General features: G+C 38.6%; 2 protein-coding genes across 3 annotated transcripts in view; both read left to right on the top strand.

Moving 5' to 3' along the window:
* Positions 1-9,219, top strand: part of SGCB (sarcoglycan beta) — an 11,254-nt gene extending 2,035 nt beyond the window's left edge. Inside the window, 6 exon segments of the mRNA XM_014517660.2 lie at positions 595-623; positions 755-964; positions 2,457-2,642; positions 2,758-2,949; positions 4,626-4,757; positions 5,424-9,219. Of these exon segments, the coding sequence (XP_014373146.2) occupies positions 595-623; positions 755-964; positions 2,457-2,642; positions 2,758-2,949; positions 4,626-4,757; positions 5,424-5,627 (953 nt within the window). The 3' untranslated portion in view covers positions 5,628-9,219.
* A 140-nt stretch (positions 9,220-9,359) lies between these two features.
* LRRC66 (leucine rich repeat containing 66) lies at positions 9,360-20,027 on the top strand. Of its 2 annotated transcripts, none has more exons than XM_025198352.1 (4): positions 9,360-9,959; positions 12,158-12,327; positions 15,303-15,645; positions 16,888-20,027. In XM_025198352.1, exons 1-4 carry the CDS (start codon positions 9,677-9,679, stop codon positions 19,521-19,523), a joined length of 3,432 nt encoding a protein of 1,143 aa, XP_025054137.1. In that variant the 5' UTR covers positions 9,360-9,676; the 3' UTR covers positions 19,524-20,027. The 2 variants fall into 2 exon arrangements, with proteins under 2 accessions (XP_025054137.1, XP_006019095.3); XM_006019033.3 differs by having other exon boundaries at positions 9,360-10,178.
* The last annotated feature ends 6,508 nt before the right edge of the window (positions 20,028-26,535 follow it).

Here is a 26,535-nt window from a genome sequence, read left to right as displayed (position 1 = left end):
CCCCCCCCCCCGGCCTAGCCCCTCTGCAAGGAGGTAAGCACTGTAATATAAACTAGGTGCTACTTAATTCACAAAAATTATGGAGGAATGTCTTGAGTCCAAAAAGGTTGAGAACCATTGTATATCACCATTTCCTGTGGGTATGTTAGACAAATAAAAACAGGAAAAATGGGTTGTACAAACCCTCTGCAAGGAGGTAAGCACTGTAATATAAACTAGGTGCTACTTAATTCACAAAAATTATGGAGGAATGTCTTGAGTCCAAAAAGGTTGAGAACCATTGTATATCACCATTTCCTGTGGGTATGTTAGACAAATAAAAACAGGAAAAATGGGTTGTACAAACTGCACATCAGATGTATTTTATGGCTTTCATCCGCATCATTTTCTAAATTCTTGTGTAAGTGTCTTAATGGATTTACCCGCTAGTCCAGAGGGAACCAAAAATAATCTGTGTCCATCAGTAAATAATCTGATAGAACCATATCAGCTCTAATACATAAAATATATTTCACTGTACATATTTATTACATTAAATCTGCCATTATTTACAGCTGAAATGCTAATGCAACAAGTCTTGCTGATAATTTGCAGATGTTATCTTAATAATTGATAAATTCCTTGTAACTGTTTTTTGGTAACACCATCTGTACTGATGTGGTGAGTTTAAAAACTGAAATTCTAAACATGAATGACAGCTTAAATATTCCACAAGTCACTTTAAATTCTAACTTTGGTGTTTTTCATCACGTAGCAAAGCTCTAATGGTCCTGTGAAGAAGTCTATGCGTGAGAAAGCTGTTGAGCGGAGGAACATTAATAAAGAACACAATAGTAACTTTAAAGCTGGATATATTCCAATTGATGAAGACCGTCTCCATAAAACAGGCTTACGAGGCAGGAAAGGCAATTTGGCCATTTGTGTGATTGTCCTCCTTTTTATTTTGGCTGTCATCAATTTGATTGTGAGTACATTACTTAGACTGCAGGTGACATTTGGCTATGTTTGTTTTGTATTTGAGCCTTTGCTAAATAGATAAACTTATTGCAGTATATATCAGAATAATATTGAGAGCACAAACTTGTAATGTAAAGATTTTTTTATTATTTTTCCACTCCTCTTCTGTGTATTAGCAGTATGAACAAAACTTTCACAGGTTTGGGGTTTTTTATTTGGAACAGCTCCCAAATTATTGTGTTTTTTTGGGGGGTCTTAGCTAAAGAAATAACCAGCTATATTCTCCTTTTACTGCATTTCTTGCTAAAGTCCTCTATTATTACTGATATTAAAGTGACATAAATTTGCAAGTGGTTTTACAGGAATTAAGATGCTGTTCCTGACTCAAACAGCTTAAAATCTAAGGGTGCCTTATAATGCTCTGACGCGTTGTAATTACAGTGCATTGGAGCAGACTCAATCAAGTGTGCTGGAACGTGGTAGTTACCGTACTCCAGCATCTTGTGCATCAGTGTCCCCAGGCTTAAAAATGGCGGCAGGGGTGCTTTAACTAAAGCGCCCTTGCCGCTGTTTTTAAGCACGGGGATGCTGATACACGAGACAGTCCAGGCGTTTTAAACAGAGATGCTCCTGGAGCCACTTTAATTAAAGTGTCCCCTTCCCTCCCCACCCCACTCCTGGAGCACATGTAAATGCCCTAAATCTGAACATTCTCTTATCCAAGGGACTACATGGATCATTATTACCTTCCTGTCTGAAAATCTAAATATTCACTGGGCAAAAAGCAGGAATCTTAAATTAATTTCCTTTCCCAGAGCTCAATAATGGCAAAGCAGTATCAGTGCAATGCACATTCAGAGTGAGTATACTGAAATGGAGTGAATCACCTCAGCCAACCATGGAACTTTAGTTTTTGAAATACATCTATGACTATTTGTAAACCTGACACTTTGATTTGCTACTTGCCAGCTCACTACTAGAATGCCTGCCTTTGCTTTTCATTTTTCTCTAAATAATAAAATTATTTCTTCTCATAATTAAACATTTCAGTATACCAACAACTTTTGAGGGTTTTTCTTGACTAACTGTTTCCTGCATTAACACCTTTCCTTTGAATTTTAGTTCAGAGTGCAGCTATTACCTCAGACAGCAAGATGACTTGATTTTTTAACTTAAATAGTGTACAGTGATTTAATACATATAGAAAATAGATTTTTTTATTTCAGAGGAGTTTTTATTTCAAAATTCGTATTTAAAATAAGAGCTGCTACTTACTGTACTCTGGTGTTACCAGTAGGAACTATTAACACAGTAAGGCAAAGGACGGGGGGGGGTTGTTTTGTTTTTTAATAGAAACCATTCCTTTTACATTTGCATAGTAAAAATGATTCATTGCTAGAAATGTTTAAGTGTAACATTTAATTAAATTTTGTCTTTTGAACACGCTTGTTTTCCTACGGTGTCCATAGATACAAAATGACCCTTTTTTACTCTTTTAGATCACACTTGTTATCTGGGCTGTGATTCGGATTGGGCCCAATGGTTGCGATAGCATGGAGTTTCATGAGAGTGGCTTACTGAGATTTAAACAGATATCTGACATGGGAGTCATACATCCATTATATAAGAGTACTGTAGGAGGCAGGCGTAATGAAGATTTGGTGATCACTGGGAATAACCAGCCTGTAAGTCAGATCATGAGTTGAAAGTATATGGGCAATCACATGGGGGAATTGCAGTGTTGGTAGTAATTGTAAATATGACAGAAACATTTAAGATTATCATGATTTGTTTCTAAAGATTGTATTTCAGCAAGGAACAACAAAACTCAGTGTTGAAAAGGACAAAACTTCCATTACCAGTGATATTGGTATGGAATTTGTTGACCCGCGAACACAGAATACTTTGTTCAGCACGGACTACGAGACTCATGAGTTTCATCTGCCAAATGGAGTAAAAATTTTGAATGTACAAAAAGCATCTACAGAGAGGGTATGCTTATTTTAATATACTCATCTCGTTTTCCCTTACCTAAGAGTTCACAATCAAACAGTCCTGTATCTAATGAGAAATATATTTTTGTTGAAATGTAGCCTTTCAAGCATATGCAGGATTTTAACCATAAAATGATTCTGTCATGAATATCATATTGCCCTGAAAAAACAGTCCTGAAAAATGATAAGTAAATGGGGTGTTTTACGGGGGTGTAGGTTGTAGCCATGTTGGTCTAAGGACATAGGCAGACAAGGTTCCTTGGGTGAATTTGATATCTTTTATTAGACCAACCCAAATAGTTGGAGAATAGTTATTAAGCAAGCTTTCGAGTTCAAAAACCCTTCGTCAGGCTAAGGAAGTTTCAGCAGTTGGTGTGTGCTCTTCCTGGATGGAATGAAAAGTAAAGAAGCCAGGGGCTGGGCTGGGGAGTCAGTTGCCAGGCAGATTATAATGTATCAAAAATCCAATGTCTATGTTTAGTCCATGATCTCTAGTATCCAGGAGGTTGATGAAATGGAGCTTGCAGGCTCGTCTCTGGGAAGTGTTGTGTAAGTTTCCCTTGAGGATCAGGACTGAGAGATTGGAGAGAGAGTGGCCCTCCTGTGAGAAATGTGCCCCCACCGGTAATTGGGTATTTGTCTTTGATGGATTTTAAAACACTTTGGGGTGTTTTACCACACTTTGGTAAATAACAGAATAATTTAGAACAACGATAATATTTTAACTAGCCATTATAATATAACTATATGGAAAGGAATGCCCACATTCCTATTTGATATTACGTACTTCATGCACAGGTAGTAGTTCCAGTTAGCTGTATGATTACTACCATTGAAAAATCTTTGGTCACCTCCTCATCTTTTTAAGAATTTACAAAGCTAATCACCAAAATTGTACCTATTATTTTCTTTTTCTTGATTATATTTTTGTTATAATCAAATGTGTGTAAGTCGCATGTCTTTTGTGTAGCACATAACAGTTTTTTAAGTTCAATTAAATTGAAAATGAAAACCTCAACATGAAGTTCTGTATTTGTCAATTTATTACCTCCAAATCAAATACATTCTATTTCCAAGTAAAAAGTTTTCCAGCTGCAAGTCCTACAGACTCAATCAGGGAACTTACAGCCAAACTGATGTTTTTCTTGTATGTCATTATGTATAATAAAGGCTCTGCAGCCTTTTCTGCTAAAAAGTGCAAAAGTTATTTTTATCCCTACAGTAAACAGATGTGACTCAATGCATACAAGGAGTAGATCAAGCCAGTACAGAGGAAGCAGTTTTCCATAGTCACTTTTCATAGCAAAAAAAAATTTAGATTAAATTTAGAACCCAAATGAATTGTGTATCCTTCTAAATGTTCTCAGATTAAATATAACGAGGATATCAATAATCAAACTTGATCAGCAATCGCCAAGTATAATCCATCTGACAGGCTAGAATGTTAAGCTTTTTAGTCAAAACAGACCTTTAAAAAAAAAACAAGCACTTTGTTTCTAAATAAAACTAAATGAGAAGCCTTTCGAGATTTAAGGATAATGCATTAATACTTTTTATGAAAATTTTTAGCGGTTTTGATATCTGTTAGTTAAACAATTTAACAAAACTATGTAGACTCACATAAATGAAACTTTTCATACTGTACCCACCTTTACTTTTTTTCCACTCTCTCAGATTACCAGCAATGCTACCAGTGATCTAAATATAAAGGTTGATGGACGTGCCATCGTACGTGGAAATGAAGGAGTTTTCATTATGGGCAAAATGATTGAGTTTCGGATGGGAGGCGATATGGAATTAAAAGCAGTAAGTATTTTATGTTGGCAGTTGTTTATAATATCTTGTTTTCAAACTGAAGATGATAAATTAATTATTGCATTTCTTGTAGGGATCAATCTGCAGAAACGTTGTATGAAAATAGTTTAATAGTTCAACTCAAGTTTGCTATTTGGAAATACTACAAAAGCAACTATATCAGTCCAATTTTTAAAAGGCTTTCAAAAGCTTTGAGCTAACTTGTACTAAATAATTTTTTGAGGTTGTGTTAGCACTGTGGATTGCTTGGAGTGGGGAACAGGTAGAGGGGTAAACAGCATGGAAATAAACATTTTTCTTTCATGTCTGGAAGCATGAAATCAAGTCTTATTTATTGTTTCAAAGGAAAACTTGATATTTGTTTTTAATCCTCAGTAAATATTCTTTAACACTACAGATATGACTGCTACGCAATTAGCAGTTTTTGCTCAATATTGACCTCCAAGTGGAAGAGTAAAATGCACTGCAGGTCTGAACTGAGGTGTATGATGACATCATTGGTAAAATTAGTGAAGTTATAGCTCACAGACTAAATAAAAATGTTATTTTGTTTACATTTTTAAGGTAGTTTTGAAAAGAGTTATTGGTTAAATTTATTCTTCAGAAAAGGAATACTCTACCTCTGTTTGAACATTTGTATAATTATTCTTTTACTAGGAAAACAGCATCATTCTGAATGGAACTGTTATGGTCAGCACATCTCGACTGCCAAGTTCTTCTTTTGGGGAACAGTTTAACAATGGCGACTGGGTGCGCTACAAGCTGTGCATGTGTGCAGATGGTACTCTGTTTAGAGTTCAAGTGATGAGCCACAATATGGGTTGTCAAACTGCAGTCAACCCTTGTGGAGCCACGCACTGAACGTAAAAGCACTTGGAGGAGAGAGTTTGCTTGGAGAGTTCATTTACATGTTTACATTTGTCTATATAAAACAATTGCATGCAAGGATTTGTTGTTTTGCAGTTTATAACTTTAAATTTGTTTTGTAGCATTTTTAACACAGGGCATTGTGTTTAACAGTATTATGCCTTATTGCACACTTTCAGTATTTAAAGTATTTACTCTAATAATGGCTCTGACTTAGCACATCCTTCAGTTGAAGTACCTTGATTAATTGCAATCAAAAGATATTTTTATTGAAGACCTGATTCTAACAAGGCACTTAGCGTTCCTGCAAAAGTGCCTTTAATACTTTGCCTCTAGAATGCAGGTTTTCTTCCTACATTCCTAACAGGTTGTTGGAATCAACATAGAATGAAGGGGCAGGGCTTGGAGGATGATAGTTGTTCCAACTTTGGTACGTGAAAAAGTCATACTGTTTGTTGTATTTCTTATTCCATAGAGCCTCTCTTTCCCCCCACCCCCCCCCCTTTGGATCACCTTTAAAGAAAGGGGTCAGAGGAGGAGATGGGGAAGTATCTGTAGCCCACTTCATGAGAGTCCTGCTTAGCAGGAATGAAGGGAACCCCAGTGAAATAACTAGGAATCTTCCCAAGAGTAATTTAACTGAGTGTTCCAACTTTTTAGAGAGAAACTACACAAAAGGGGAAGCAAAGGGCAAGCGTTCCCTTTTAGACTGTTTTTTCGGTCCACCTTCAATCACTTCCACGTTTCACATAAATAATTCTTTGGGGTGCAGAAAATCCATCATCTAAATAACTGGTCTCATGCTGGACATCAAAGTGCATCAAACTGTTTGGCATGTTCCAATACCCATGCTTACACTTTGGATGCAAATACAGAGGTTGGCTTTTAAAACTGTAGCCAGGTGAAGGCAATTAAATCTTTATCAAAATAGATTCAAGTTATATTTGCAGCTGATAAGTATTGACTGTTGGAATCTTAATATAAAGTCTTCACAATTACAATTCTTTTCAATGGGTTGGATCTTTCAGAAGACATTTTAAGAAAAGTCTGGGCCCCATGTAGGCAGCTAGTAAAATAAGCTGTCCCGATATAAGCATGTCCTTTACCTCATTAAAGTAGAGGCTTAGAGAAAGAACATTGGGATTCAACTTTTGGGCGGCAATAAAAGCCATTAGGCAGCTATCAAAAGAAAGCCAAAGATTGTATGCTTGATAGGAATATGGGCACTGTTGTCTTACTTGGGATTTTTCATACTATCTTGTAACTTTAATATTTCCTAAAACATTTATATATAGTGACTGAAAGAACCTATAGCAGAGTTTTGTTTAAATTTCCCCTTGCTTCGGCTACATATTATGATGCCTATTTAAAAAATATTCCCTAGATTCAGAAGTATTACCATGGAAATATTTCCATCCATTAGTATTATTGTACAAATGTTATTTTAAGTAGAATTGCTCATTTTTTTCATGTTTGAAATATTATCAATACACCTTGTGATTGATCAAGAGTATTTTTCAGTTTCCCATCATCATGATGTTGTAACATTTATTTAAACTATGCAAAGCACTGTATTTATGTTACTTAAAGTGATATTTTGAGGTGTATTGATAATAGTTTTTTCACTGTCTAGGACAATATCTTTTTCTTGGATATTTTAATACAAATAATTTTATTAGTTTATGGTATTCTACAAGTGATGCTCAAAACACTGGTATACCACTAGTATAAGCAGTAATGACTGATACCATGACTGTAAAACTTTGTAAAAGATAGAGTTATTTACAGTTCATAAAAATGCAAATGTGTTACCAAGTAACCTGGCATTTACATTCTAATTTAGCAGATTAGAAATGGTTACTGAGCCACAATTCTAAATATGACAGTAGTTCAGGCCCAAATATAGCATGGTACATAAGCACATTATCTAAATTTAATGCAAGTGGAATTGTTTATCCGCTTTAAAGTTAGACAAGTTCTTACGTATCATGATCAGTTGAGGTCCTTAGTGAAACCATTATACCCTACAACAGTTTCTGGAGAGAAGTTCACATATTGCTCTGTCAATGGAACTTAGATTTGCTTATTTTAAACCTTTTTCATTTATGACTTTTATTTTGAAATGGTTTCCTTTTACAACAGGCAGTACTTAACAAGAAGCCATGTACAGATTCCTGGAAATGTTATTCCCAGGTTTTACTAGATAAGAATGCATTCTTTTCCTAAGAGTTGTAACAACTGTTACACATTAACTTCACGATTGAATGTGTCATTTGTTATAAGAAGATAAATACATTCTAATTTATTATTTTATGGTGCCCATGTGGTTGCAAGGTATTTCACAAAAGACTGTCGTGCTCTCTGCTCCAAAGCTTTTGCAGTCTTAGGTTCTTCTCCTGAATTGTGCTTTTGACTTTAGAAGGACCCTAATGAAATAAATGCAGGAGTCCATAAACATGGAACAGGTTACAGGACAGAAGCCATAGTTTAGATGGAAGGTAACAACAGGGTAAACAGTAAAGAGGATTATACAAGGAACAGATGAAGACAACAATGATTGCATTTTAGGGCGTGTTCAGTTTTTGCTTTTGGTTGATGTTTTCTTGAATAAAAACAGAATATGAAATAAGTGAAAGTAATCAACACGCTTTAGACATGGCAGAATAAATCTTAATATTTTGTACTTACACAGCGTGTTTCATTCATAAATCTTACTATTTTCCAAAAATAGATATGCGTTATCCATACCTGACTAAAATTAAATTTCCCTGAAACATGCAAAGTTCTAATATTTTCACACTATATTCTAATGGCAGACTGATACTTTTTTACATCAGCTTCAATTTATAGAAGCATGATATAAAGAGTGACAGTACTTTTGGTCAAAGGTGAAAAAATTGTAGTCAAATTTAGTACCTAGATTAATTAGAACATCTACCGGGGAACATTATAACCATTATACAATGAATATTGATAACTTTTGGATACCTGGAAGACTCAAAACACTAGCTGCACTTAGCATTCGTACTGAATGTCTTATTGAGACACTAAATGCAATGTTCGTTTGAACAATTTATTTCTAACAACTGCAATACTGTTAAATTGCATCTGAATTTGATTAAAAATTATATATATTTAATTGAAAGTCAGCAAAAATAATCCTTATTCAAATAAGGATTAATATCTATGGTGCTGTTGCTAATTATTTGTATACTGTTAGTACATTTGGTTGCCTTCACTAAAGTTTACACCGTTTAAAAAATATGAATGACCTAAGTACGCTGTGTTGCGCATTTATTTGTGGTTTGACTTTAACTAATTTACTTTTTGTATTCTCTACTTTTGTTTAAAGACTTTTTGTGCTCACATATTTATTTAACTACTACAGATGCATTTGAGGTTCTAGAGATGTTCAAAGTACAGGCTACGTGCCTCTGTAAAATACACTGCTATGTACTTCTAATATAGCTTCTTGAAAAAAATATCCTCTGCATTTGTTAAGGTGGCCGTTTGAATATGTTAAAACAAAATACGAAGTTTCTAATGCTTAAGTTTTGAAATGAAACAAATAAATTTTTAAAATCCAGACTCTGCGTTACAAGTTTTATACACAAGTGAATGTAAGTTTAAAGTACATGTTCATTTATTGATAGCAGTGCTGGTGTTTTATTGATAGCATGAGAATCATTCCACTTCTGTGTGTCATAGATTATGACTGGTAGACTTTGCCCAGTAGCGATAACTATGTACAATAGGGGATGAAGAGTCCCTAGTAATAGTTGACAAATTCTTGAGCAGTAGCTGTACGGACTAATCATCTGTGAGAAAAAGTAAGAATAACTTGAAAATATGCTTCTAAGAATTTTAACCGGAATATGCGGTTTATAAAGTAACAAATTCAAAATGGAATGTTTACAGACTGATTGATTGTGAAGTTTGTTTGTTTTTTTTTAACTTAAAGGAACATTTAAGATATTTCTGTTTTCTGTTTCCCCTCATGCTTCTTAATTATTAATAATTATGTGTATTTATTTCTAGATATTATGGCAAATTCTTACCTGAGTGTCATGGCTCTGGTCCTTTTACTTAATTATACTGGATCTTCAGGGTTCAAGTCACAGGAGACAGGTTTTGGTATTCCTTACAATTCCAAATGCCGGTGGGATGGAACGTTCCTGATGAATTGTTCTTTTACGGGGAAGTCTACTACCCCCACGGATATATCACCAACAGTAACAGTACTTGATTTAAGTTATAACACCATCAGTGTCCTACTGTGGTCCAACTGGAGAAATGAAGAATGGAATATCAAACACCTGAATCTAAGTAATAACCTGATTTCTGAATTCCATTTAGATTCCTTCAGAAATCTACCGTTTTTGGAAACTCTAAACCTCAATGGTAATGTTATCCACTATGTTGTTCTGGATATATGTAAATCTGAAGACTGGTCTGAAAAACACAGAAAAGTGTATACTTATGGTCTCCTTCCTTTTTTAAAAGTATTGGCAATTGAGAGAAATAATCTTAGTGCAATTCCAAGGGGTAAGTATCAGCTGAGAGATTTTAAATATACATTTACAGATTTCATTAGTTGAACGTGTTATTTAGTTATCTCGGGTATATTAGACATGAAAAAAATCACCTAATATAAGCCGAAAGGCAGCAGAACAAAATTATTTTTACAGGCTTTTCTATGGTTCTCATCACTGTAGTAGCCAAATGCCTCAAAAAACATCAATGAATTTAGCCTCCATATCTCTTGGATGTACTCATGCCAATATCTGCATCCACAGATCTGGGGAGTCCAAATCCCTACCCTAGCCAAAAGAAAATTAGTGAGAAAGGATAGGGACTTTATAATTCCATCCTTGAGGGAAGTGAAAACTTGCATACAAAACTGGCTCAGATTTCAGAGTTTCAGAAAATCAAATTGTCCAGTTCTATTTTTTAAACATAGATGTCACCCAATTCTAAATGTATCTGAATATAATTCAATTTAAAACTCGAACCAAAACTGACAGCTGCTGGTAAGAAGGAAGTTTATGCATAGATTATGGTCCCGAGGAAACTGCAATGGTGTATCAACAGACAATCCAAGCTCTAAACACACAAATTAAATTATGCAGTGAACAAGTTAGAAAAATATTGGCATTTATGATGGTGCCTGAGCCCTGAATGCCTTTTGGAAAAAAGTTCTGGTCATGCTAACAGTTTCACACACTTTAGTGTCTGTAAATGGAACTCAAAAGTTTTATGGTAGGGTCCTGAATAATCCTAAAATCAAATAAGTCTTAAGTAGAACAGGGGTGTCAAAGATCCAGCCAGCCTGCTGGGCTACCAGCAGACTACCAAAAGTTGGGGGAAGGGCCAGGGGGGTTGGGTCTGCTCCAGAATTCAGGGCCCCCAGACCATGATGGATATGGGTATCAGCAACAGTGGGGTGCACCAGGACTGCAGATACAGCCCTCACTTACCCTGTGCCAACCTGATCCCCACTACTGCCCCCAGATCCCTTACCACTGACCCTATGAATCCAGCCTGGAAGGAGCCCAAAGTCAGGATCTGGTTTTATTCAGTTTGACACCCTGAAATAGAGTATTAACTTTCACCCTACAATTTTGCCCTTTTGTCCTCAAATAATTCCATAACGTGGCAAATTGGTATACCTTATCTTGAAATCTGAGGCGCTTCTGTAGAAGCTATTGACACAGCTTGTGCTAGAATATGCAATGCTGAGTATCTTAGTGATTGTTTAGCTAGATAAATGTAATCATGTGGTTGATAAGCTGCCATATATGGTGAGGAATCAGTATGTCTTGCAGAAGAACACTGGTCTGATGTTTATAATCAAATGAACGTTATAGGAATTCAGTATATACCAAAACTGTTATGCTTGAAGGTAGTGTTTAAATTCAGTACATTCCCAAAGCATGCATGGGACAATGATAGACTTCAATAGCTGCTGTGCATATGTGCTTGACAACAGAATTTGGCCAAAGAGGTGGTTTAGCCAGAAGGTGCCCTTGAAGCATTTTATTACCAAAAGTCCTTTTTAGGAATGGGTCCCTATAAAATAGCCTCCATACAAAACCACTAGGATGAGAGCTGCATAGCTGTATTTTACTAATTTTATTTGCTGACATGGTCAACAAAAACCCCATTCAAAGCAGGTAGATGAAAAATAATTATTAGTTTCAAAAGTTGCAAATAGCTACAAATGGGAAGTATGTATAAGGAGATGTTTTTTGACAGCATGGAAGATTATTCCTGTTTTTATGAACTCATAAATAGAAAGGAGAATTTCAGATCATACGCAATTGCTAAAAGAGTAAACTAACTGGTATTGATATTATGTAGCCTTTAAAAACAGGACAATGTGGAAAAGAAAGCATGTTCAAGGATTGCATCAACCATTTGCAACAAAATTTTTCACTTAAGGGAACTGGTGAAGCACTGAGAAAACAGTTGTATTTTGTCAAGCAAGAACATTAGATTCACAACAACTTCCATTGTATTTTCAGGACTAGGAATGCTGCAGTCTTTACGAAGTGTCCATCTGTCATCTAATGAAATATTACAGATTGAACAGAATGATTTTCACAACTGTTCGCAGCTAAAGAATATCTACTTACAAAATAACAAGATAACCAAAATTCATCCTGATGCCTTCAAGAATCTCAAAAAATTGCAGGTTGTAAAAGCAGCATTATAATTTGTCCAGTAATAATGGTTTGCATTACTACTTGTTAATGATATATTAAGTATAGATTATTTAGCAGTAAGACATTAATCCATGATCATCAGTATATGATTTTTGAATATCTGAACAAAATCTCTTATCCCCATCCTATGACAACTATTTTAAACCATAACTAGTTCATGAAATTATAAAATATGCAAATATTTGTACATTTTTAAGTGTGCCAGTTTTTAAAAGTAGACCTTTTATCTTCTTATGAAATTACACTACTCTTTATGTATTCATAGAATCATAGAAAAGTAGGTCTGGAAGAGACCGCAGGAGGTCATCTGATTGCCTGCTCACTCTGACTACCCCTCCCTAAGCCACCCCATCCCATCCCACCCAAAGCTCCTTAAACCTTATGTGTATACACACCAACTTCAAAGTAGTAGACTAATGATAACATAATAATTTAAGGAAAAGCATGTTACACACAACTTTTATTTCAACTGAAAATAAGAACAAAGTCCTCTTCACACAGCAGCAGAAAGGGATCTTGGAGTCATTGTTGACACCAAGGTGAATATGAGTCATCAATGTGATGAAGCAATCAGTAAAGCTAACCACATTTTATCATGTATTAGCAGGTGCATGACAAACAGGGCCAGGGAGGTGATACTTCCCCTCTATGTGACATTGGTCAGGCCTCAGTTGGAGTACTGCATCCAGTTTTGGGCATGACACTTCAAAAGGGATATGGACAACTTTGAGAGGGTTCAGAGGAGCGCCACTTGTATGGTTAGGGGCCTGCAGGCAAAGCCCTATGAGGAGAGATTTAAGGGCCCTGTATCTCTTCAGCCTCTGCAAGAGAAGGCTGAGAGGTGATCTTGTGGCTGCCTACAAATTCATTGGGCGGGGCAGCAAGGAATAGGAGATGCTCTGTTTACTAGGGCACCACTTGGAATAACTAGGGACAATGGCCACAAACTGGCAGAGAGCAGATTTAGGTTAGACATCAGGAAGAACTTCTTTACAGTAATGGTTGCCAGAATCTGGAATGAGTTTCCAAGGGAGGTGGTGCTCTCCCCTACCTTGGAGGTCTTTAAGAGGAGGCTAGACATGCACCGGGCTGGGGTTGTCTGACCCCAGCACTTTTTCCTGCCCAGGGCAGAGGGTTGGACTTCATGATCTGCTGAGGTCCCTTCCGACCCAAACATCTATTAATCTAATGGGATTTCTTGAACTTTAGACCAAATTTGGCAGAATGCTCTACTTCGAGCAACTGGAGTCCACCAGGAGTCATATGAACAAGATCTCCCAATTCTGGTTCCCTGAAAAATCTGTCATGTGGATTCTTCACAGGATCTGGCTTAGGTTACCATGAGTCATGAAATGTGTGGTTTCTTTCTTAGTAAAGCCCTCTACAAGTAGAGAAGCTGGTGCAGACTCGTTATAAAAGTACAAGCAATATGCATGGGCTTACTATGAACCAAAACACAGGTTAACATGGCTTTTACAACATACTATGTATGGGTGCACTTACCTTAGTGGCCAGACCATGTAGTTCCAGAATGCAGTGAACATAACTCAAGTTATTTTTCCCAGTCACTATTGTTCATTAACAGAAAAAGGGATCAATAGACAAAATATGTCTATGACAGATCTGAGTTTTCATTAGTTTTACCAAGAATTCAGAAAGACACACAATAGACTAAAATGTTTTAACACCATGGATTCCTATTTAAAATCTCTAGGTTTATCCTTGTCAAAATTGTGTGGCACCCCACAGCACCCTTGAAAGGATCCCAAGGCTCCCCAGGATCCACAGCACACTGGTTGAGAATCACTGGTCTGTGTTATGGACTGCTGATTGGAAGGGTCAGTTAGCCTCCATGAAGCTCTGTGCTCCATTGCTTCATGGACCCAATCTAACTCATTTAAAGCTAGTTCAGATATTTCTATGCTACACTGCAATTTAAAGCATAGACATTACCCAAAGACAAATTTGCAAAGAAGAATAGGAGGAAATATAACAATAATTAAAATAACCAATTGGGACCTAAGGTCTTTTATTTATACTTTCCACTCCCACAGGACCAAGATTTTTAAATTAACAAGATCTCAGATTTTAAAAAGTGGTAAATAGAGTTCAATAGTAGAGTTTGTTTAATATATTTTTGCCCTTACACTTTGGCTACTTAACATTCATGCTTCATTCCTCACCTAAGTTGATCATCTGTGTATATATATTGCAGAATTATCTTCCTCTAATATTAAACCACTGAAGGGGTGAAAATAATTTCATCAGGGAACAGAATGAGAGAATGCTATTGAGGCAATGTTCTGGGTTGAAGGAAATAAAGTTACCTTTAGAAACAAAGACATGAACAGAGGAACAGTGAGGGTCCTGAGAGAACAACTAAAATCTACTTTAGCATATGAGGGTGGAAAGAGAAAAAGTGAATACTATAGAGTACAAAGTAAGTTAATGCTGATCCCATCACCTTTCCTTTTTGTGGAGAGGGGGTTTCAGAAGCAGTCTAAGTAACATGGCTCTGGAGGTACACTGCTGAGGAGACTGGTGGAGAGCCAAATAGTAAAAAAAATAAAAGCACAGAGCATTTTCATGAATAAACAGTCTTTGACAAAGGCTCCTAGTCACCAACTACTAAGAGGAACACCATGGAGAGGACCCAGTACACTATGCAGGAGGTTCACATATTATGATCACATTTTGTGGAGAAAAACTTTTTCTCTTAATATATGAATTGGCATTTTCTGTACCTTTTAAATGATCAAATCAATCAGCAAAACTGTAGAGCAACTATATTTACAATATTAGGAATGTTTCCTTTCTCCTGCTTCCTTAAGTGTTTAGTATTCATATATTTAAGATACCATTTGTTCTAATGATACAAAAGTTAGATGCCATTCTTCTTTAGAGCTCTTTATAAATTAATTTTAAGCAATTTATTTCCAAATAGGTTCTTGATCTCAGCAACAATGTTATGACAACCATTTTACCAGAGATGTTCATAGAACTCAACATATTTCATCTTGAAGTGGATTTATCGAACAATCCCTGGATTTGCGATTGCAGGCTGATGCATTTCAAACAATTCATTAGTTTTATTTCTGCATCCTTGAGAGAAAAATTGAATATTTTATGCAGTGAACCTATCAGCACCCTGGGAAAAACTCTACTCTCTCTCACAAGTTTGGATTTAAACTGTGAAATGCTTGTAGATGATAATGTTTCACTAAAGAAAACTATTATCGAAATAGGAGAGACATCTGTGCTACACTGTGGCGTGGATGAAACATGGGGTATGTAACACAATTTTGTATCCATCCACATCTTAAATTCCTGTAAAATACATGCAGGATTAAAAAGGTTTCACACTAAATAATCTCAGGTGTATTTTATCACAATTTTTATGTTAATTCTTAAAGTTAGCTTGAAAAATATTTTTATTTAAAAATGCTGTTAGATGAGGATGAGAGAGAGGCTAATTTATAGTGAAACAGTAGTCAGACAAGTAGCTAAGAACAGCTAATATATCAGAAATTGCTAGGCAGTTTGGAGAATGGAGAAAACAGAATAGGTCTATTAGAAACAATGGCTATTGGATACTGTTTCTGGGTAACTCAAAGAGAAATAAGATTGAACAAGTTGGTGTTTCATAATGAACAGTTGAAGGGAAAGCAGTTTTATCATTGTCACTACCCAAAGCCCTAAGCTCACAACTCACTCCATAAACAATTTCTACTTGACCCACTGCTAATATTAAACCCTCTGAATGTCAGTGACAAAATCCATGAGGCTAAGACTTTCCCTGCTTAGAGGAAAGGCTAAGACAGACTCTGAATAAATAAGGACATTTTGCTGTGGTCAGGAAGGCAACGTAGCTGGGCACCAACAGACTAATAGGAGAGTAAAAAGCAGGCTCGAGGACCTCTCTTTTCGAATGGTTTACCTCCCAAATGAACAAATATGTTGAGATTTGCCAGCTAGTATCTACTACCAGAATAAAAAACCATGAGAAAGTTTCTCTCTAAAATGTCCAAATACACTGAATTGTATCCAAAAAATGAACAGAAAGTTCATACAGATTTTGAGCCCATATGTAACTACAGTACCTGAAAGGTATACCATAAACTATGGGCAGCCATATTGTGCACTCAGAGAAGTTTCAATTGACTATCAAATAGATACAGCTATAGATAAATATTTATCATGATACAGTAAGTCAGGTATTAGTGTAAATCAGGATGGTATTTGTGTAATTCCAAAAATTCTCCCAACAATTTTTTTTTTCTCATTTAAAGTATGGCAGTTTGGTATACAACAGTTCATAGCAGAAATGCAGATGAAGAGAATACCTTTTAACCCACCAGCTTATTGGTAGATAAGTGTTTTATAATGAAGAAATACCATGTAAAATATTTAAAAAGAGATACCAGGCATGGGGTCCTTTTAAAATGGTTATGACAATCAAGACCATCAAGCAACAAGATTTATATATGTAGTCAGCCTTTAATTCTTGACTATTTTCTATTCCATTTCAGGAAAAGAAGAAGTCTATTGGTGGACTCCTGGTGGCAGAATTTCCAAAGATAACTGGCTTCCTCATATTAAACAGAATGAAATTAACAATTTAGTTATATATAATGTTGGGAAATCTGCAGAAGGACTGTATGTGTGTATTTTCAACAAGACAAAAAAATATCTGATCTATGATGTGGAAGTGAAGCAAAAGCTTTCACCATTCTTGGTTAGAAATATCAGAGATATCAATGCTGTTTTTAGACAAGGAAGAACAGAGCAAGACTTTACCTTGGCAGTCTGCCTCTCCGTGTTCATCACATTTGTTTGTGCATTTTGTCTTGGCGCTTTAAGTAGACCTTACATTAGTCCCTTGTGGAGACAAATGTGCAGAAACAAAAGTTCAACTTCAGAAAACACATATTGCAATCAGAGTTTTTCAGCTGAAACCCTGACGAGAGAGAATAACAAAACTGCACCAACCAAGGCATGGCACAATTCATCTTTTTTGACTGGAAGCTCCTCAGAATATGTAGGCTCCTCTAGCTTGCATGACGTTGCACTTCATAACAGAGTAGAAGAAGAAAGAAACCAAGACCAAAGCAGCAACAGTATCAAAATAAATAAACAAAAGATGTCTCCACATAGTCAAGCAACTGATTCTGCTAGTGAAGCAGATATAGTTACTGATAATGAACACTTTTCTTTAAGATCAGACCATCAGAACAGCAAAAACGCCAATCCAAGCCGATCTACAAGCAGTGATATTTCATCACATGGTCTAAAATACTCAATTAATGGAGATTCATGTTTCACAGGAGGAAATAACTTTCCATCCTCTTTAGCCCAAATACACGTAAATGGACAGATACCTGGAAGCAGTGATGTAAACAAAAGCTTTGATCTGTTGCATTCTGAATTTGCAGCATCTATGCTGGATTCTCCTAGGCTGAGAGAAGTGATGTCCCATGCTGAATCACTGACCATGCAACAGTTTAAGCCCCAAAAGCATAACTATGATACAGTGCTTGACATAAATGATAACATGAATGTATTTAGTGACGAGGATCTTATTTTGCCCAACAGTTATAAGAATGATGTATATGAGAATTTTAACACCTGGCAAGTACAAGGAAACTCTTGTGCTAGCATACCAGGGTACAGATCCAATATTAAAACTAGTAATAAAAACAAGCCAGTTGACATCTGTAGTGACAGCACCTCTACAGATGAAGGGTCTGAATTCACACTAAGTGATTGTAATTCTTTAGCAGAATGTGAATTTGAGCAATCTGATATTGGCAATGATCACATAACCAGTCAGCCAGGACTGGAAAAAGTTTGCTTAAATACTGGTACTGAGAAGTTCTCTACATTGCTAAGGAGTCCTAGCATTAGCTCTGGATTTAAAGATGCAATGGAAGAACACAAAAATCAGAATAAAGAATGTTCTGAAACAGTTATTACTTCTGACTCAGATACTGATATGTCTGAAACAAATCCATTCGCTCTTCAGCTCAATGCATCTCAGGTTGATGAATCCAGCAGTCACATAATTTTGTCCGATTTAAACCTAGATGGTCTGCCAATTTATGAAACTCCCGATCTGTTCAAGTCAGAGTATGTTACTAGTTCACATTCAGCAATACAAAACATGAGTTCTAATTCATTCTGCAAATACAATACAAGTTTTGATGATGCAGTTTTATCATTAAAATATTCTCCCAGATCTGCAGGTAAAGAGGACAGTATTTCTAATGCCACTGATTTGCAACTGGATCAATCTTCTGCTCTCACTTTGCAGTTTGACAAGCCTGATCAGAAAGATGAAACTGAGATTAATATGGAAGAAAACCAGGTAGCTCAGTGTTCTTCCCTGAAGAATTACAGCAAAGACAATTTTACATTAAATATGGCAGATGTTAACGCACCTCACATGAGCAACAATTTTACGTTTACATGCATGGATTTGGGTTCAGACAGGGTCACTAAGAAAGTATTGTCACCACAGTCCAATTTAGCTGTTGATGAATTCTCTCTTCAGTCCCATTCTGAAAGCACACATGAGAAACCTGCTCCAAAGATTACTGAGAGACAGAATTTATTAGTGCAGCAGCAGCAGCTTATGAACATTTCTGAGACCCGTGCACAGAGAATGCAAAAGGGCTTTGATGAATACAAGGATGAACAATTCTTGTCTGGAATAAGTAAAGAAAATTCTAGCCCATACCAAACAGAACTGCAGTTGCATAATAGCATGGCAGATTCAAGTCACATTAGCTCTTCTAAGACAATGCATTCATTTTTTGATGGAGAACGATGCTTACAACTGGACCAGGGAAAAGGGAATGCCTGTTCCTCATCACATACCCAAAGCTTTTTAAAGGAAAATTTACAACACAGTTTATGTGAGGTCCCAAAGCATGCAGAAGGAGACACCATATCTAAAAGAACTGATTCCAAGGAGAATGGAAATGAAGCTTTGGCAGATTTGGAAAATCTACAGATGGCGGCAGATCTCCGTAAGTCAAGTGAAAAACCTGACCAAGCAAATAAGACCAGTTTAGGTCAGGGCACTTTTTTTGTTAAGAAGAAAAGAGTATTTGATAGTTTTGCCAACGTTCTGGAAAGCAGGAAAACAAGGGACTGCACAAATTGAGAAGTAAATGTTAAATCACTGTATAAAGACTTTGTAATATTTATAAGGGCATGTAATAGTTAATACAGCACTAATGTATTTAGATCAGGGTTGTCCAACTTGAGAGTGGCCGGGGTGACACATGCCACACCAGTCACAGGCCCTGGGCTACATGCTGTGCAAGCTGTGTGCTGTGGGGTAGGGGTGTGCGAATTAGGCCGTATTCGATTTGGATTCGGCCTAAATTGGGGACAGTGATTCGATTAATTGATTTGGATCGCTGTCTCAATTCAGTTCGGCCAAAGATTCGGAGAGTCGGCGATTCAGCCATAGACACAGCTTTAAACGTTTTTTTCTACATACCTCCAGGTACCAGGCGCAGTTTGTGAATGCACCTCCCCGCTCAGCAATTGGCCACGGGGGGACCCCAGGTGCCGCCCCGCCCCCCCAGACCCAGGAGGCACCAATCACCAAGTCAGGAGGTGGGGGAAGGAGTCCCCCCATGCACTCCCCGGTGGACCTGGAAGTGGACCACAAGTGCTTCTGGTCCACTTCCAGGTCTGCTGCCATGCATGCTGGGGACCCCACAGCGCTCCCGTGGGACGCTCCATCTGCCTCAGCATTCACAAGCCACCTGGTACCACCTTGAGGTATGTAGAAAAAACATCTAAAACTGTGTCCATGTCCGAATCTTTCCAAATCTCTCTGAACTGGTTCAGAGGGTTGTGATTCGATTTGGAGAGATTTAGGGTCTCCTGATTCAATTCGGAGATTTGTCCGCCAAATTGGACAGAATCTCTGCTGAATCAAATCAGCAACTAAAGCTTCACACAGCCCTACTGTGGGGGCTGCACAGACTCCCTGGCACATCTGTTGCATGCAGTCCCTCTGCCACTGCTGTGTGAGTAGCATGAGCCCCAGTGGGTGACTCTCCACCCCCCCGAATTATTTCTCTATGCTTCACTCATAAATGTCTTGTTTACCATTGTATTTTCTCGCATAGCCCATGCCTGTGTAAGATGCACACCTTGTTTTTGGAAGGTAGAATTAAGGAATAAATCTTTCCTTGAAAATACCAGTAAGTATGGTATGTAGAAAAAAAACATAAGTATTTATGGTATGGTATTTTCATAAGGAAAAAGACAAATAGCAGTAGTGGGGGGAGAAGGGCAAAAAGCCATGGATGTCATCAACATTGATGATCTCCTATTCAAATGGAAGCACCCAAACACAATGAGTTGACTGCAGCCATGGATCCAGTTTTCCCAGTGTGGATTTCAGGTTCACCAAAATTAATAAAAGCACCTAACAAGAGACTGGAAGTCACTCTGGAGGAGCCCCTTGTCAGAAGGGTTTAAAATTTTATAAACGGACAAGTTCTGCTATGAGCTATCTGACCTAGACCATAATGTAACTTAATCTGAGGAGTACTAGACATGGAGTCTGTAGCCTAGGAGCGAGTTAAAAAGTCTGATTTGGGAGTCAAGTGTCTGAATACTACTGACTCAGTAAGCTTAAAAGGTTTGTGAAGCCCAAGGTTTAGGTCTCGTATACCTGGCAAGGTGTCACTAGGGAAAGGGGCTCAGCCAGGACTGTAACAAAGGATTTTTCTGCATTCTGGTGACATTTAGTTTTATTTTCTTCTGCAAGTCCAAGAGGACAGGCCAAGTGTGCTCAGGGTCCAGCCCTCCCTCCAGTTCCTTTCTCTAGACATGTCTGGTTACTTATTACTGCTTCTGTTTCTACTAGGGAGCTGTCCAATAAAGATCTAATGGTACAGAGGAGCTCCACCAGCTCTATCCCAGTACAGAGTATCAGAATTGCTTCTGTCCAACTTCAGAGCAGCTGGAAACCACGAACTGCACCAGTTGTGGGCCCCAGGCCACACATTCAGACCCCCGCCATGCTGTCCCTTCAATGCATGAGCAACATGAGCCCTCACCATCACAAGTTCCCCAGTGCCCTTGTTTTACAGGCAAACCCCCACCACACTGCTGCCATGCAAGTGGCATAAACCCTTCTGCTGCTGCAACCATGCAAGGGAGCCTCCCCACCCCCAACCCAACCCAACCCTGCTCCTGCCACAGGAGCAGCAAAAGTCCTCCCTTCCCCCAAGAGCTCCCACTGCACAGCAAGCCGCCCCGCCCCCCCCCCCCCCCCCCAACTGCTGTTGCCATGTGAGCCCACCACTCCCCAGGCACCAACCTCCCAGGAGCCCACAAGCTGCACTTTAACCCCTTGTAGGCCAGAAGTGGCTTGAGGGTTGCCAGTTAGCTAGCCCTGCTCTACAGAATAGGGGAAGTGACTAATGCACAAAGTGCTGGGGGAAAGGAAAAATGGGGAATTTACTTTCCTTTTATTCCTCAGCTATTGGAGCTTAGATATTACTAGTTACAATTGTAGGTAAGTGATGTGATTTAAAAAGCAGACTTTCAAGCTGATTTTTTCCTGCCCCTAGCTTCTCCATGATAGAATGTCTTGTAAAGTTATTCTTCTCCCTGACAGAATCATATGAATATTAATTAACGTATATGTCTACTACATTGAGATTTGTGGATAGAAAGTATTCTGTAAGAGGAAAGCACTGTTCAGTTGTCCTCCTCATCTTTGTGAAGAAAGCAGTTTAAAACATTTAACAAAGAGTAGGCTTGCTAGGAGGTCCCTGAAACTAAATTTAGATCATAGGAAAGTAGGGCTGGAAGGAACTTCAAAAGATCATCTACTCCAGTCCCATGCTCAAGGCAGGATCATCTCTGACTCAGCTATCCCAGACAAGTATTTGTCTAACTTAAACCACTCTTAAAAATTTCTGGGGATGGGGACTGCACTTCTCTAGGTAGCCTCTTCCAATGCTTGACCACCCTTAGAAAGTTCTTCCTAATCTCCAGCCAAAATGTACTCTGCTGCAGTCTCAAGCTATTGCTCTGTCTCTTCCCCTATTTCCATTCTTTTTATAATTACCCTTCAGCTATGTGAAGACTACTATAATAGCTCTCCTCTCCTCTAGGTGTACCACATCTTTTTCTTCAGCTTTTCCTCCTAAATCGTGCTTTCCAGGGCTTATTTTTGTTGCTCTGCACTGGATTATTTCCAATCTGTCCACATCCTTTTTGAAGTGGGGGCCCCAAAACCAGACCCAGTACTTCAGGTGAGGCTTCACCACTGCTGAACAGAAGAATCACTTCCCTTGATTTATAAGTGACACCCCTCTTAACCCAGAATGCTGTTGGCCCTTTTTTGCAACAAGAGCATACTGTTAGCTCATCTCAGTTTATGGTTTACTGTACCCCCCAGGTCCTTTCTGTGCAGCACTGAAGCCTAGCCAGTCACTCCCCAGTCTGTATTTGTGCATGAGATAATTCTGTCCCAAGTCCTGGTTGAATTTCATCCAATTGATTGAAGACAACTTTTCCAGTCAATCCAGGTAATTTTGGATCCTAGTCCTAGCATCCAGAGTATCTGCAACTCCACCCAACTTGGTATCATTTGCTAACCATCAATCAATGCCATCATTCAAATCATTATTGAAGACGTCAAACAATATCGGGCCCTGGATAGACCCTTGGGGAACCCCACTTGATGAGAAGAGGGAGGGAAAAGAAAGGACACAACACAACAGGTTAAGAACATCTGATAGTTTTCCCTAAAATATAGTTGCACAAGTTGAGCAAAACATTCAGGGATAAACTCAGTGCTATGATGAAAAAATAAGAAAAAAAATACTTATTGTTGGATTAATGTAAAAGGGATAGACTCTACTTGAGCCAAAAGCAAAGCCAAACTGCCGACCCAGAAGACTTAGTTTTGTTGGGAGAAAAACAGCTGCAGAAAGTCCCAATCAGATGACTTTTATTACTACCATCAATCAGGATGGACAGGTGTCACTATATCTGGTAAAGATTTAGACAGCTTAACTGGATATGGAACAGGTTGAGGTCACTTCCCACTTTAGAACCTTCCCACAAGAACCTCGGTTAGCCCTGTCAGCTCCTCTTAACCTATATGAATTCTACAACACTTCTAAGGTAACTGAATAACGAAATGGAAATGCTTTTAAAGAGACCAATAGTCATTTGTTCTTTATTTCACTCCTGTATTTATCAATCTGGGTCTCTGTGGACATGGCCACTAGCAATTTATGCCACAGACCAATTACTGTAGCAGTTTAGCTATCATGTTTTGATACTTAGGATCATAGGAAAGTAAGGTCTCTTCCAGTCCTACAAGGTCATCTGGTCCAGGCCCCTCTTCAAAACAAGATCATCCCTGGCTCAACCAGTCAAGTGTCTGCCTACCCAGCTCTGGAAAATTTCCAGAGATGGCGATTCCACAACTTCTCTAGGTAGCTTGTTCCAATGCTAGACCACCTTTATAGTCAACAAGGTCATCCTAATCTACAATCTAAATTTCCTCTGCTGCAGTTTGAAGCCATTGCCCCTAGTCCTGTCCCCTACAGCTGCCATCTCCATCTTTACAGTCGCCCTTCAAGTATTTGGAGATTATCAAATCTTGCCTCAGTCTTCTCCCCCTCCAGACTAAATAACCCTAGCTCTTTCAGCCTCTCTTCATAACTCGTGTTTCCCAAGCTACTTCTGTCCCTCTCTGCTGGGCTCCTAATCTAATCCACATCTTTCTTTAAGTGGGGGACCCAAACTGGACACAGTTCTCCAGATTAGGCCTCAAGTACCAAATAGAGTGGAATAATTGTTTTCCTTGATTTGCAGATGCTCCAGTTAAAACAACCCAGTACATCAGGAGTGTCAAACATATGGCTACCAGGCCATAACCAGCTGAGAGAGCCATTCCACCTTGCTCACTAGTCTACTGGAATATGGGAGCATGGCCTGCCACAGAATTGTTTCTGGGCCACATAGACATAGCTGTTGTCTGTTCGAGGGTTAACAAGGGCTGTGGTGACACAGCCCTCCTTGCCCTGCTGCTGCCAAACCCCTGCCACTCCAGCCTGGGAGGAACAGCACCACTAGAAATTATTCCAGGAGAGAGTGTGCAACCATCCCCCTGCTTTTTGTACATTCCCCAGACCAGGGTGACTCTGGTTTGGGGAAACCATGGGCTGCTCTCCAGTTCTCCCATTCCCAGGGGACTGGAGCAGCAAGTCAAAGCCCCCCCTACCTGCTTCTCACAGCAAGGATTCCAGCCCAAGAGGAAGGAGGGAGCTTGCACCACTGCTTCCTCTCAGCTGAGGAAACAGGCCTACAAAAAAAAAATCCTCATCTAACTCCATACCTTTGGGACTCCAGTGCAAGAAGCAGGCAGGGGCTTTGCCCCACCATCCTAGGGAGAACCTCCCTCAGCCTCCAGTTTATGGCCCAGCTGGCTTCCTCATGCCCTGCCCCCCAGCTGAGTAGCAGGGACAGTGATTAAAAAGCCAGTGGAGACAGGAGCTGTGTTTGAGGAAAGCCTCCCTAAGCCCAGCTCCACCAGCTTTTAAATTGCCCCCACTGCCCACCTGAGTGGTGGAAGAGAGAGAAGAGGCAAGAAGCAGGCAGGAAGCAGCAACCAAATGGAGGGAGTACTGTAGCAAAGCCCCTACCCACTTCTTACACTGAGAACTCTGGTGTGAGAAGCAAACAGAGAGCAGCTGGCTACCCCTCCAGTTCCTGTTTATGGGACAGATGGAAACAACTGGTGACCCAAGTCTTGGGAAAGCAGAGGAGCTTTTTCCCCAGCTCTACACCTACCGATTCCCAGGAGTTAAGCTGGAAGAAAGTGTGCAGGTGTTCAGTCTCCAGGAGAACTCTTCCAGAACCAATTTCTACCTGGTTTTGTCAGGTTATTTTTCTCCCATAGTAGCCATTTCTGCTTTAAGAGAAAAAGATTTAATGTCTACAAACTGGGTTTCTACCAGGAGAAATATTCTCCCAATTTCTGGAGAAATTAATATTCTCCCAATTTCTGGGCCACTGACAACCCAGAGAAGACAAGCCCTTCGAGGCTTTTCAGAGTCAGTTTCTCCAGTGAAATAATTTATACCTTTACAGGATTATAACAACATTCTTCATTTGCATGAAAACATATTCATAAAAAGCAGGTGCCTTCTCCCCCACCCCAGAATAAGCAGTTTCCCCACTATCCAAAATTATTCTCTTCAATTACCAAGCCAATCCTGCTCCACCCCTTTGCCACCAAGTACACTAATCACTAGTCCACTTCTTTGTTGCCAATCTTGTTGCCCTAAATCCACCAACACTTTTTTTCTCTATACCACTCAAATTGTTTTCACACAAGCCACAAGTGATGTCCCTGACAGTTATGTATTCTCCCTTCATATCATCATCATTGACATTTTCCTCCTAGTGTGAATGACCAAGTACCAATTTAGAGCCAGGCTGACTGTAGGCTACCTCCAACAAATCCAAACTCAATCCTGGGGAACTATTATCCTCATCTACTGCTGCTCTCAATCACTCAGTCAGTATCTATTAATCTTTTCCCTCTCTCATGGTTGCTTCTCTTAGAATTCTGTTCTTCATCCCCTACTTTGTCCCTTTAAATTTTATTCAGGTGATTTAATCTGTTCTCTGAACAACAACTATACCATCTTTATCTGAATGATCAAAACACCTGTTTCTGTCCCAAGCATCTGTTCAGGCTCAACCAACTTCCAGTCCCTAATAACACTCCCATTAAGCTCAATTTGGTAATACCTGAAGTTTTCTTTCTGCTTAAAAATAATTCTTTCCCCCACACTTCAGAAGCCTTTGCTTATGAAATCTATGCAGTCCTTTCACCCACTCTCTCCAAACCAGGCAGTTACCAAATCCAAGTGATCCTTCTTCTATACTAATCCATCTCCTTCTCTCTCCATTGACCATATCCTGACTCAGTATCATAACAGCCCTCTTTCCTCACACATTCAAATTAGTACACCTAAAATTATTTCTTTTTCTACCTTCCCTGATCATGTGAGCTTCAGGTTCCCTTTTAGTTCCCTTCCCTGGCTCTCATCAAACTACTTTTCCTCCAAGGTCCTGAACACTGTCCTTTGCTATGGCTTAAATCCCCCCCAACC

This window comes from Alligator sinensis, unplaced genomic scaffold, assembly GCF_000455745.1.
Source record: "Alligator sinensis unplaced genomic scaffold, ASM45574v1 scaffold134_1, whole genome shotgun sequence".
NCBI lineage: Eukaryota > Metazoa > Chordata > Crocodylia > Alligatoridae > Alligator > Alligator sinensis.
The sequence above is the reverse complement of the archived record's forward strand: the minus strand, read 5'-3'. Positions and strand labels throughout refer to the sequence as shown.

Bases quoted from the DNA above. Each gene is read 5' to 3' on its own strand.
- LRRC66 (XM_006019033.3), top strand. From the start codon at position 9,677: ATGGCAAATTCTTACCTGAGTGTCATGGCTCTGGTCCTTTTACTTAAT. The intron at 12,328-15,302 runs GTTGTAAAAGCA...ATTTCCAAATAG, and splicing joins AGAATCTCAAAAAATTGCAG to GTTCTTGATCTCAGCAACAA. The intron at 15,646-16,887 runs GTATGTAACACA...ATTCCATTTCAG, and splicing joins TGGCGTGGATGAAACATGGG to GAAAAGAAGAAGTCTATTGG.